The following is a 12,151-nucleotide window of genomic DNA, read 5'->3' as shown; positions in this document are numbered from 1 at the left end:
TCTCTTTCTATCTTTCCAAACAGCTTTAGTAGAATAGGTATGATTTCTTCTTTAAACGTTTGATAGAATTCCCCTGGGAAGCCATCTGGCCCTGGACTCTTGTGTCTTGGGAGGTTTTTGATGACTGCTTCAATTTCCTCCCTGGTTATTGGCCTGTTCAGGTTTTCTGTTTCTTCCTGCTCCAGTTTTGGTAGTTTGTGGCTTTCCAGGAATGCGTCCATTTCTTCTAGATTTCTTAATTTATTGGCATACAGCTGTTCATAATATGTTTTTAAAATCGTTTGTATTTCCTTGGTGTTGGTAGTGATCTCTCCTTTCTCATTCATGATTTTATTAATTTGAATCTTCTCTCTCTTCTTTTTAATAAGGTTGGCTAATGGTTTATCTATCTTATTAATTCTTTCAAAGAACCAACTCCTGGTTCTGTTGATCTGTTCCACAGTTCTTTTGGTCTCGATATCATTTAGTTCTGCTCGAATTTTAATTAACTCTCTTCTTCTGCTGGGGGTGGGGTCTATTTGTTGCTTTTTCTCTAGTTCCTTTATGTGTAAGGTGAGCTTTTGAATTTGAGTTCTTTCCAGTTTTTGAATGGATGCTTGTATTGCGATGTATTTCCCCCTCAGGACTGCTTTTGCTGCATCCCAAAGATTTTGAACGGTTGTATCTTCATTCTCATTAGTTTCCATGAATCTTTTTAATTCTTCCTTAATTTCCTGGTTGACCTTTTCATCTTTTAGCAGGATGGTCCTTAACCTCCACGTGTTTGTGGTCCTTCCAAACTTCTTGTTGTGATTGAGTTCTAATTTCAAGGCAGTATGGTATACAGGGGACTATCCCGATCTTTTGGTATCGGTTCAGACCCGATTTGTGACCCAGTATGTGGTCTATTCTGGAGAAAGTTCCATGTGCACTTGAGAAGAATGTGTATTCAGTTGAGTTTGGATGTAAAGTTCTGTAGATATCTGTGAAATCCATCTGGTCCAGTGTATCATTTAAAGCTCTCGTTTCTTTGGATATGTTGTGCTTAGAAGACCTATCTAGTATAGAGAGAGCTAGATTGAAGTCACCAAGTATAAGTGTGTTATTATCAAAGTATTTCTTCAGTTTGGTTATTAATTGGTTTAAATATTTGGCAGCTCCCACATTCGGGGCATACATATTGAGGATTGTTAAGTCCTCTTGTTGGATAGATCCTTTGAGTATGAGATAGTGTCCCTCTTCATCCCTCACTATAGTCTTCGGGGTAAATTTTAATTTATCTGATATAAGGATGGCAACCCCTGCTTTCTTTTGAGGACCATTTGAATGGTAAATGGTTCTCCAACCTTTTATTTTCAGGATGTAGGTGTCCTTCTGTCTAAAATGAGTCTCTTGTAGACAGCAAATAGATGGGTCCTGCTTTTTTATCCAGTCTGAAACCCTGTGCCTTTTGATGGGGTCATTAAGCCCGTTCACGTTCAGAGTTACTATTGAGAGATATGAGTTTAGTGTCATCATATCTATTCAGTCCTTGTTTTCGTGGATTGTTCCACTGAACTTCTTCTTAAAGGGGAATTTTAAGAGTCCCCCTTAAATTTTCTTGCAGAGCTGGTTTGGAGGTTACATATTCTTTCAGTTCCTGCCTGTCTTGGAAGCTCTTTATCTCTCCTTCCATTTTGAATGAAAGCCTTGCTGGATAAAGTATTCTTGGTTGCATGTTCTTTTCATTTAGGACCCTGAAGATATCCTGCCAGCCCTTTCTGGCCTGCCAGGTCTCTGTGGAGAGGTCTGCTGTTACCCTAATATTCCTCCCCATAAAAGTCAGGGACTTTTTTTCTCTTGCTGCTTTAATGATCTTCACCTTATCTTTGGAATTTGCAAGCTTCACTATTAAATGTCGAGGTGTTGAACGGTTTTTGTTGATTTTAGGGGGGGATCTCTCTATTTCCTGGATCTGAATGCCTGTTTCCCTTCCCAGATTAGGAAAGTTTTCAGCTAGGATTTGTTCAAATACATATTCTGGCCCTCTGTCCCTTTTGGCGCCCTCGGGAACCCCAATTAAACGTAGGTTTTTCTTCCTCAGGCTGTCATTTATTTCCCTTAATCTATCCTCATGGTCTTTTAATTGCCTGTCTCTTTTTTCCTCAGTTTCCCTCTTTGCCATCAACTTGTCTTCTATGTCACTCACTCGTTCTTCCACCTCGTTAAGCCTCGTCGTTAGGACTTCTAGCTTGGATTGCATCTCATTTAATTGATTTTTAATTTCTGCCTGATTGGATCTAAATTCTGCAGTCATGAAGTCTCTTGAGTCCTTTATGGTTTTTTCTAGAGCCACCAGTAGGTGTATAATAGTGCTTCTGAATTGGCTTTCTGACATTGAATTGTAATCCAGATTTTGTAACTCTGTGGGAGAGAGGGCTGTTCCTGATTCTTTTTTTTGAGGTGAGGTTTTCCTTTTAGTCATTTTGCTCAGTGCAGAGTGGCCAAAAACAAGTTGTATTGGGAAAAGGAGAAAAAGAGAGAGAAGGAAAGAAAAGAGAAAAAGAAAAAAGAGAAATAAGAAAAAAAGGGGGGGGGAAGAGAAGAAAAAGAGAAAGAAAAAGAAAGGAGAAAAAAGAAAAAAAGGGTGGGGTGGGGTGGGGGAGGCAATCAGAAATCAAGAAGAAAGAAAAAAACAGCACAAAACAAAACAAAAACAAACAAAAAAAACAAAAACAAAAAAACAAACAAACAAATAAACCCACGGGGGAGTATCTTCCGATTCTGTATACTTTAAGTCCCTTGACTTCCCCTGGAACTGGTCCCTCCAGCTGGTCTTCTGGGGGAGGGGCCTGCTGTGCTGATTCTCAGGTGTTAGCACTTGGGGGAGCTTCTCTGCCCCTGCCTGGTGCAGGGCTCAGTGGGGGTTGTTCACCCCGTGAGGCCCCGGGAGGAAGCCACAGTGGCCGGGGCAGCTCTGGGACCCTGGAGTCAGCCCCCGCAGTAGCTCTGGGGCTCTCCGTCTGCAGGGCCTGGGGGCTCCCGGGCGGGGCCGCTGATCTGCTCAGCTCCGGGCAGGAGCGTCCTCGCTGTCCTGGGCCCTCCCGGCCTCTGCCTGTCCCGGGGGGAGGCCGGATCCTGGGCTGTGTCCCGGCGCCCTGCGCTCCGGAGCCTGCGCTGTTGGATTCGCGCTCCCGGCGGTGCAGCCCCCTCCGCGGAGCCGCCGCCCGAGCCCCTCCGAGCTGTTCCCGGAGCCGCGCCGCCCCCTCCGCGGAGCTTCTTCCTCCGCCCGAGCCCCGCCGAGCTGTTCCCGGAGCCGCGCCTCCCCCTCCGCGCGGAGCTTCTTCCTCCGCCGGAGCTGCCGCCGCCGAGCTGTTCCCGGAGCCCCGCAGCCCCCTCCGCGGAGCCGCCCCCCGAGCCCATCCGAGCTGCTCCGGGCCCCGCCGAGCGCTGCAGCCCTTAGGGAGCTCGGCGCATCTCCCGGGGCGCAGTTCCTCTGTTACTGTCCCAGGGAGCCCGAGGGCATCCCCGCCTTTCTGGGGATCCTGCTCCAATTCCCGGGGAGCCCCTTTCTGCGGGGAAGGTTGGTGCAGCTCCTGCTCCTCCGGGACGGGGCTCTCCTGTCCTGGGGACACTCGCCCCGGCCTCAGCCCGGCTCCTCGCGGGGCCCCTCCCCCTTGGAGGCCTTTTGTGTCTTTATTTCTTTTTCCCCGTCTTCCTGCCTTGATAGAAGCGCGAACTCTTCTCACTGTAGTGTTCCAGCTGGTCTCTCTTTAAATCTCAGGCCGAATTCGTAGATTTTCAGGATGATTGGATGGTTTTCTAGGTAATTTGTTGAGGACAGGTGACCTGGAGACCCTGCTCTGCCGCCATCTTGCCCCTCCCTTGACCATGGGTTAAGTGCAAGTCACACAAGGTCTCTGTACTCAGAAGGAATGGCTTGGTAGCACTAACAGGCACTAAGAGGTAATAAAAGAGATATAACAAGTGTCAAAGGTAATGGGGGCTGGGCAGTTTCCACTGTAAGTGCATATGTTAATGGCAGACAATGTACTGGAAGATCAGGGCAAGCATCCCTGAGAGAGGGATGTTGAAGTTCAAGGATAAGGATAAGTAAGAGTTGGCTAAGAGAAGATGGTAAATAGTCTCTGAGACAAAAATGAAACAAAACAAAAACACCCAACTGCATGTGATGGTCTTCACACTGTACAAGTGCTTGTGAAGCTATTCTGATTGGTATACTAATTGCCCAGTTTAGTAGTGCTACCAGAAAGTTGTTGAAAAAAAAATTAAAAATCTTTAGATAATTTATTCCATATATGTCAAGATGGGAGTGGTGGTGGCTGAAGGTGCAGGAGGAGAAAAAAGAATAGAAAAGAAAAGAAGAAAGAGAGAAAGGAAAAGAAGAAAAGAAGAAGAAAAGGAGAGAGAAGAGGGAGAAATGAAGGACTGTCATGCTAGCTCATGAGAGCAATACTTGGACCTTTTGGAGAATTCTATGAAGGGAAGGGGAGAGGAAATATATTGAAATCTAACTAGTTGCCTCACCCATGGTCTGATGTCTTTTGTGGCCCAAGTTAAAGCCTTTCCTAGGACAAAATGAAACCCTGGATGACTTGGAACATTATTGTAGCAAAGTGGTGGCAATTTGTAAAAATTGCCTAAGTATGTGGGATATCCCTGCATTAAAGTGGACTGTTTCAAGAAAATTTCAAGTCTGAGTCTAAAAAGACCTCTCATTCCATGTTTACAGCTGCCAGGGAGGAATGGCAGGTTATGCTAAAGGGAAAGCCCTTTTTTCACACTTCCTTCCTGATTGTTTTGGTTAGAATTATCTAGGAATAGGTGCTGAGGAGGGTTGAAAGGCTCTGCCTGAGGTAGAGGCATTCTAACTTGGAGTTGTGGAGCTATCCAGGAGTGAGGAAAGGCAGAGAAAACAAGGGTGGATGAGAAGCAAGAGGAGCCAGGTAACTATTGGAGAAGTGTACACTAAGGAGAAACCATTGGTCCTATGCATGGAGTTGAAGACATTTAAGAAAAGAAAGCTTTATTAATGGATTTCAAGTATGCTGTGCTATCTGTGATACAGCATCTCTTTAGAATAACCCAGTGTTTGATGAACTCTGCTGAACTTACAAATGGTCTAAATATTTGGTTTAATTTAGTTTAGTTTTGTTAAGGAAAAATAGGCAGAGTTGGTTTTATTTCTGGGTAAACAAGAAATGGAATAAAGAGTACTTACAGAAGAAACACAGGGGCCGAGGTGACATCAGAATGCATTCTGGGGAGATGTTGAAATTGTAAAGGAGAGCTTTATATTTCCATGGATTTGTGTGAGACTTTAGATTTTAAGAGGCCAGTAGATCCCAGCTCTCATAATTTATATTGCATGGAATTCCTGACCAATATCCTGATAATGGAAAAATGTGATACCATCAGTTAAGAGATAGGTAGTGGACATGGTGCAATTATGAATTCAGGTGGAGGAGTCTTGTAAATGCTGATGTATTTTCTTATAAGTCCCATTCATCAAAGGCCATCTGCAACTAAGGGGGAAAAGCAACTTGATTCAAAGGGAGTCAGTTCTATGGTTTGAAAGGCTATAGTTGAAAGTTTGGAAAAAGTAGGGTGATTAAAATGGAAAAATTAAAATGATTCACACCTGGGAACTGAGAGAGTGAACGCAATAAATGCTTCTTTGTTTGGGTTTGGCGGTTAGTATATGTTGAATTGGATTGTGAATAGAGGGAATTTAGGTTGTAAGTAAAGATGGAGCATGGTATTTGATTATTATTTTATAAATATATGTTACTATATTGTTATATTAAAATTGTCTTGGATGTCCCAACTTTTTCAAGCCTTTGAGCTTCTTTAATTTCAATTAATCCTTAGTAGGTAAATACTTTTAGAAATAATTTGACTTTCTTCCATTTTCATATGGCTTGTCATATATTATGGAAAATGTATTGCTGTTTTATTCCATAGGATACATGCTAAGTCCAGCTGTTCACATTTAACTAGGTTTTCTATTGCTTTTTGGAAATGAAAAGGGGAGACTTTGGATTTGGCATAGACATTTGTTTAATAGAAACTAGGGAAATATTGCTTACCTCATCTAATCTTAAATATTCTTTCTTATATTATATGAGATGACAGGATTCCAATGTTTGCTGTCAAGAGTATATAATGGAACTTGCCTTTGAATCCTCAATTGTAACTTTTGATATGTTGGCAATATGTAGGACAAAGTCAGCACTCTTGTTAGCATAAGACAAAGCTTGCAATTTACAAACTTACATCCTGGGGATGGAATTTACCCATAATTATTTCCCTGGTTTGGCATTAGTGGTAATTAAGCTAATAAATGGAGTTAACATAGTACACTTAAAGTGGCTATTTATTTATATTTTTATGAGTCAGGCTGACTTCACTTTCTAAAAAAAAAAAAAAAAAAAAAAGGAATGAAGAATCCTATAGCAAACACCTTATGAAAGATCCCATATATTATTCTGGCTCTAACTACTACCTAGTAAAATTTATATGGATTTACAAAAAAGTGGGGGAGAGAGTTACAGAAAGACTTGGGGAACTGATTTTTAAAAGTTCTTAAGAACTATAATACAAGAATGCATGGATGACAATGTGTTGTTGTGATGACCTCTGAACTAATCAGATCTGGATTTGAATTTCAGTTCTGCAATTTGGCAATTGTGTTGCCTCAAAAGATTACCTAAAACTGTGAACTTTAAGTCTCGTCATCCAAAATGGAGATGATAATACTCTACAGTGATGTTGGAGGATTGAATGAGATAATGTATACTAAATTTTATTTTATTTTATTTTGCTTGGTGGTGGTGCTAATCCCTATCACCTGAATTTACTGAGGCTTTTTTCCCCCCTGAGGCTTTTTTTGTTTTTAATATGATCAATTTAGAAACACTGATAGCTACAAAACTCATTATTTTGCACAAAAACTATTATTTTACTAATGCATGATTGTGTAATATACCCTGGCTATTTAGACAACATTGGTCCACTGAGTTAACAGTGGACATTAAGATAGATCTTACATATGTTGACACGTCTATGCAATATATGAAGATCACAGTCTTTAATATCATCACTGGTCATTAGAAAAGTCTTAAGTGTTAGGAAGCTGTCAAGTTTACAGAAGTGGATGCAAATTTTCCAAAAATCAAATTTTTACTTGAAAGGTTGAACTTTATCATAAGCAACAGGCACTGTATATTGGAAATGACAACTGCACTTCACTCATTTTTGAGAAAATATATTCCAGACATCCAAGTTATATCTAAACATCCAAGTCATTTATTATAGTTTGGTTTTTGGCTGTTCTTTCAAGTAAATATGGAATGCAGTGAAAAAAGTGGATAATTTGTCCTACAAATCAGGTAATAACTCACTTTTACTTGAGACAAAAATCTCTTTGAAATGCTGTAAAGATGTTTTATCTATACTTTTCATTTTGTCATACAGAATATCACAAAGAAATGTACAGGGTCAGAGGGTTGAGATTTAATAAAATTAACTTCTCAGAAAATGAGTTTTGAATTTTGTATGACTGAATATTTTAGACTATATATATTGCATTATTGCTAGTTTTACTAGATAATGATGAGGATAATTTCTACCACTTCCTGAAGAACATAGGGCACAATTTAATCAATTAATCAAGTAATGTGTGTGATCACCAACTGTTCATTCCTTTTTTAATTTTTTTATTTTTTAATTTATTTTTATTTATTTTATTATTATTATTTTTTGTGCTTTTTCGTGCTTTCATGCTTTAACCAGTATCTCCTGGTTAAATTTTAAGAAGCTTAAATGTCACTGGGGACTATTCTAAATCTGTTGGCTGGCTTGAGTTTTCCAACACAAAGTAGGAAATCCAGGAGTCCCCTTCCTTAGGTAAATATGATGAACTTTGGCCCAAAGAATAGTAGGTCTAATTGGGACTTACCTTCCATATTCCTGCCACAAAGCCTGCCATAACCTCATCCTTTCCCTCCAGTCCGTGGACCTTTCTTCTCCAGAATATAAGAAATTTATTCCACTTGCATTTCTGCATCCAGGCTGCGTAGGGGAAAACCAATCGCTTTATACCTGATTTCTTATCATTGCTGAGTTTTACTGTGCTTAGACAATTTATGAGAGTAACTAGGGATAGAGTCTTAAGTGGGGTTCTAATTCTGGAAGGAATGGTTGAGGTTCTGTGAAAGTGATAGAAGGGGAAATGGATTTTGGCTTTTAATTTTATCTTTTTAAGTTATGCGAAGCTATCTTTTTTCTGTATACATCAAATAAGTAAGCTTTACTACTAAGCTTTAACATCTGCAAACTTTAGAGAGATTGCAGAAACTCCAGCTTTACTAGCTATTAGTGGTACGACAAATTATATAAACTCTTTAACCTGAAACTTCCTTATATTATCAATGGAGGATATTATTGCTTATTTCATATAGTTAATATTAATGAGTGTGTATATAATATTAAGCAGAACAGCTAGCATGAAAACTCAAGTATGTGTCAGATGTTAATGTGATTATTTAGTATTATTATTATTCCACATAATGTTTATCTTATATTTAAGTATGATTTTTATATTTTTGTGTATATTATTACAGGCCAGTAATCTATGATCATTTGGGCTTATATCATCTCCTCCACAATTTTTTTTTTAAGAATAGACAGCACTTGTTAGTTTTTGTTCTTAGGTTTTTAGTGACTTAATAAGAATGATTGGAGCTAGAAAAATGAACGGGGAACGGCCATTCTTTCATACATCTCCTGGGGACTTGGGTGTATAACATACGATTAGCAGAAGAATAAAGAACAATGTATGCTTTCAAGATGTTCATAATTTACCAGTTGGAAACAAAAACTTTTATTTATTTTTATTTATTTATTCATGAGAGACACACAGAGAGAGGCAGAGACATAGGCAGAGAGAGAAGCAGGCTCCAGGCAGGGAGCCCGATGTGGGACTCAATCCCGAAACTCCAGGATCACTCCAGAACCAAGGGCAGAACCTCAAACCACTGAGCCACCCAGGCATCCCTGAAACAAAAGTTCTTAAAAGCACTTTGATCATTGGTGTGAAGAAAACAAGTGTATGGCTGTAAAGAGAAGGATATTAACCACTGATGTTGAATATTTTCTTTAATTATGTACACCTAATTACAAAAGATGTTTCAATTACTTAATACAGTTATAATACATATAATCAAGTTTAGTATGTAGAAAATATTTTTTTAGGCTTAACAGAATGACATAATTAACTGCACAATTGATGATTGATAAAAAAAATACCTAAGTCATTGAAAAGGCATACATTATTAAAATGCCAAATTATCTCACAACAGTGCCTTTCTACTCTTGACAGTAAAGATTTCATGTCAGTCATTTTTGTACAATATGAAACACCATAATCTTTTATGTTCCTTTGTTCAGAAAACCTACTGAAGACACAGTAGAAGAACAACAACATGATGATCAACGTGATGATTCTCACAATATAGCTATCCATGTTAAAAAAGCACGTGGTGGCCTTACTTTATATGAACCCAAAAGATTTGAAGAGGAATTAATAGAATTCCTGGATATTTTAAAGAAACTGTAAGTATTTTTAATATATCACTTCTTATAGTTGAACAATAATTTTGAAAAGCTTCCCTTTTTTTAAAATTAGTTGCTTGCAGCCAAGTGCTTTAATTGTAATCTACCTTTAGAGCTTGATTCAGGAGAGGTAGAAATACTGAATACTTTCTAGATGAATGCAGTCTTCACCATTTTAATTTTTGTGCCATATCATGGATATATTGGTAATATATCCAGCATGGCACATCATTTTAATTTTCAGTTGCAGGCAAAATAGGTATTATTTACTGATTGTGTTAAATCAAAATTATGTTTAAGATTTCATCAGCTTATGGTTACTTGTCAGCTCTTCATTAAGCATTTCAACTATCTTCCCCATCATGGAGGCTTTAAAATAAACTTACCTCAGTTACTTTTTAACTACTTGGAAGACTTTGCTTATGATTGGGTACAACTACCTAAAGGAAATGGAGAAGTAGGAGAAAGGAGGCATTGAATCTAGGTGGAGGCTGGTTACCAGAGGTGATATTGGGTTTATGCATAAATTAAAGTTGAAATGGCCATGGGAAAATGTGATAATGGAATAAGGATTGACAACACAGGCAAAATGAAGAGAGAGTGTCAAGACCAAACTTGTGCCTGAAAGACCAAGAGTATGGAATGAGAAAAATAAAAGCCTGTCATTAGTGTTTGTAGGAATACACCAAGAATTCTATGCTATAAGCACTCTTCTTCAAAATTGTCATTGCAGAGGTACCTGGGTGACTCAGTTGGATAAGTGGCTGATTCTTGTCTTGATCTCAGCTCAGGTCTTGATCTCACAGTCCTGAGTTCATGCCCAGCACAGAGCCTACTTGAAAAAATATTGTCATTGCAAATTTGAGAAAATATGATCAGGGCTTCCAGGAAATTTGGGAATAGTCAGATTTCTGATACTTTTACTTATAACAACATCAACAAAATAAACACGGCAAATGCTAGTCCCTTTATAAAAAAGTAGGTGTGAGGGAATTGTAGAGAAAGAAATCGTAACTACCTGCCATAGAGGGGTATAATTAACTGGTAAGTGACAGAAATAGAAAATTTAATAAGAATGTGTTCAGTAATTATGTTAAAAGTATACTTTGGTAGAAAATCACTAAAACACTGAAAGTTACTGGAGCTATAGCCACTTTCATTCCATTAAACCATAATGTTGACAAAAATTTCATTGGATTAAATTTTTTAACTGCATGGAAACCAATGAATCACTCACTGCTGATTTAAGATTGTACTCAGCTGCAGGATTTTCAATGGGGTAAATCTGTCTTTCTGAAAATAATGAGGTGGCACTTCCCAGATGACAAAAGTTTGGATCTAAGATGCAAGAGAAGCTGAAGTGGCTATGGTTCTCTGGCAAGGTGTTAAAATACAAAGTGGTAAATCTAGGTTGAAGTCAGGAAGGATACTACAAATGAATAAAAACCCAGTACCATGTTAGCAATAGATTGAAGCAGGAGCCATGGTGGAAGGCTATCCAAACTCAGGGTAGAATTGACAAAGAATCCACTGCTATGTCCTTATATAGACATTTAACAACCAATCTCCAAATCCATTTAACAGCCAATCTCCAAATACCCTAGACAATAGATATTGGGAGAGTGACAATTTCCAGAACCCACTCTCTCACTCACATGGAGAGAATGGATGGGTAGGTAGATCAAATCCTGAAGTACTCCAGTCTCTCACTTTAAGTGGCTCAGAATTGGCCAAGTATGATTCTTCAAAATGAAGGTAGCAGATCTTGACTGCTACCAATGAGTGGGGCTGAGTTACAAGGGCAGAGTGAATGAGAAGGGAACTCGCTTTTATGTTTGATATTCACACAAAGCTTTAATTTCTATACATAAAATTTCTGATTCATCCTCATCTCAATGCTTTGGAGTGGACATGGTAAGCTAGTCAGTAAAAGAGCATTGCATGTTCTAAATCCACAATCTGTATTTGTTCTTCTACAGGCATGCTCTTTATCTTCTTGTCTCCCTGGTACACTAGTATATTCATTTTCCATCAGTGTGTAACAAATTATCATAAACATAGTGGCTTAAAGCAACATCCATTTATCATCTCTCTGGGCAAGGCTTAGCTGGGTCCGCTGCTCATGTCTCAACAAGGCTTCAACCAAGTCATTCATGGAGGTACATTCCTTTCTGGAGCATGAGGTTCTCTTCTAAGATTGTAAGTATTGTTGGCAGAATTTAGCTCCTTGTGGTTGTAGGGCTGAGGTCCCTACTTTCTTTCTGACTAAGTCAGGGCCTATTTAGGCTCCTAAAGGCCCACAGATCCTTGTTGAATCACCCTCTTTCAGACCTTCCCACCATGGAAGCTTAAATATTAAAAGCCAGCAAGGGAGAGTCTCTCCTTCTCCTATTCTGCTAAGATGACGTTTTATATAACCTAACTAAGGACATGTATATTCCATCACCTTTGTCATGTTATATTGGTTAGAAATGAATCATACGTTTTGCCTCCATCTGTTTATTGATGGATAAGTTGTTACCTCTGTAGCCCTCCCTTTATCTCTAACTGAACTGTG

The 12,151-nt window shown here is 39.0% G+C and overlaps 1 protein-coding gene across 1 annotated transcript in view; it reads left to right on the top strand.

The window, feature by feature from the left end:
- The window catches only part of CNBD1 (cyclic nucleotide binding domain containing 1), a 541,281-nt gene that overhangs the window by 58,828 nt on the left and 470,302 nt on the right, over positions 1–12,151 (top strand). Inside the window, exons 4-5 of the mRNA XM_041768591.1 lie at positions 4,881–4,900; positions 9,453–9,594. Coding sequence (XP_041624525.1) covers positions 4,881–4,900; positions 9,453–9,594 — 162 coding nt within the window. The remainder of the gene's footprint in view (positions 1–4,880; positions 4,901–9,452; positions 9,595–12,151) is intronic.

The sequence above is a fragment of the Vulpes lagopus genome, chromosome 9 (genome assembly GCF_018345385.1).
Source record: "Vulpes lagopus strain Blue_001 chromosome 9, ASM1834538v1, whole genome shotgun sequence".
Lineage (NCBI taxonomy): Eukaryota > Metazoa > Chordata > Mammalia > Carnivora > Canidae > Vulpes > Vulpes lagopus.
The sequence above is the reverse complement of the archived record's forward strand: the minus strand, read 5'-3'. Positions and strand labels throughout refer to the sequence as shown.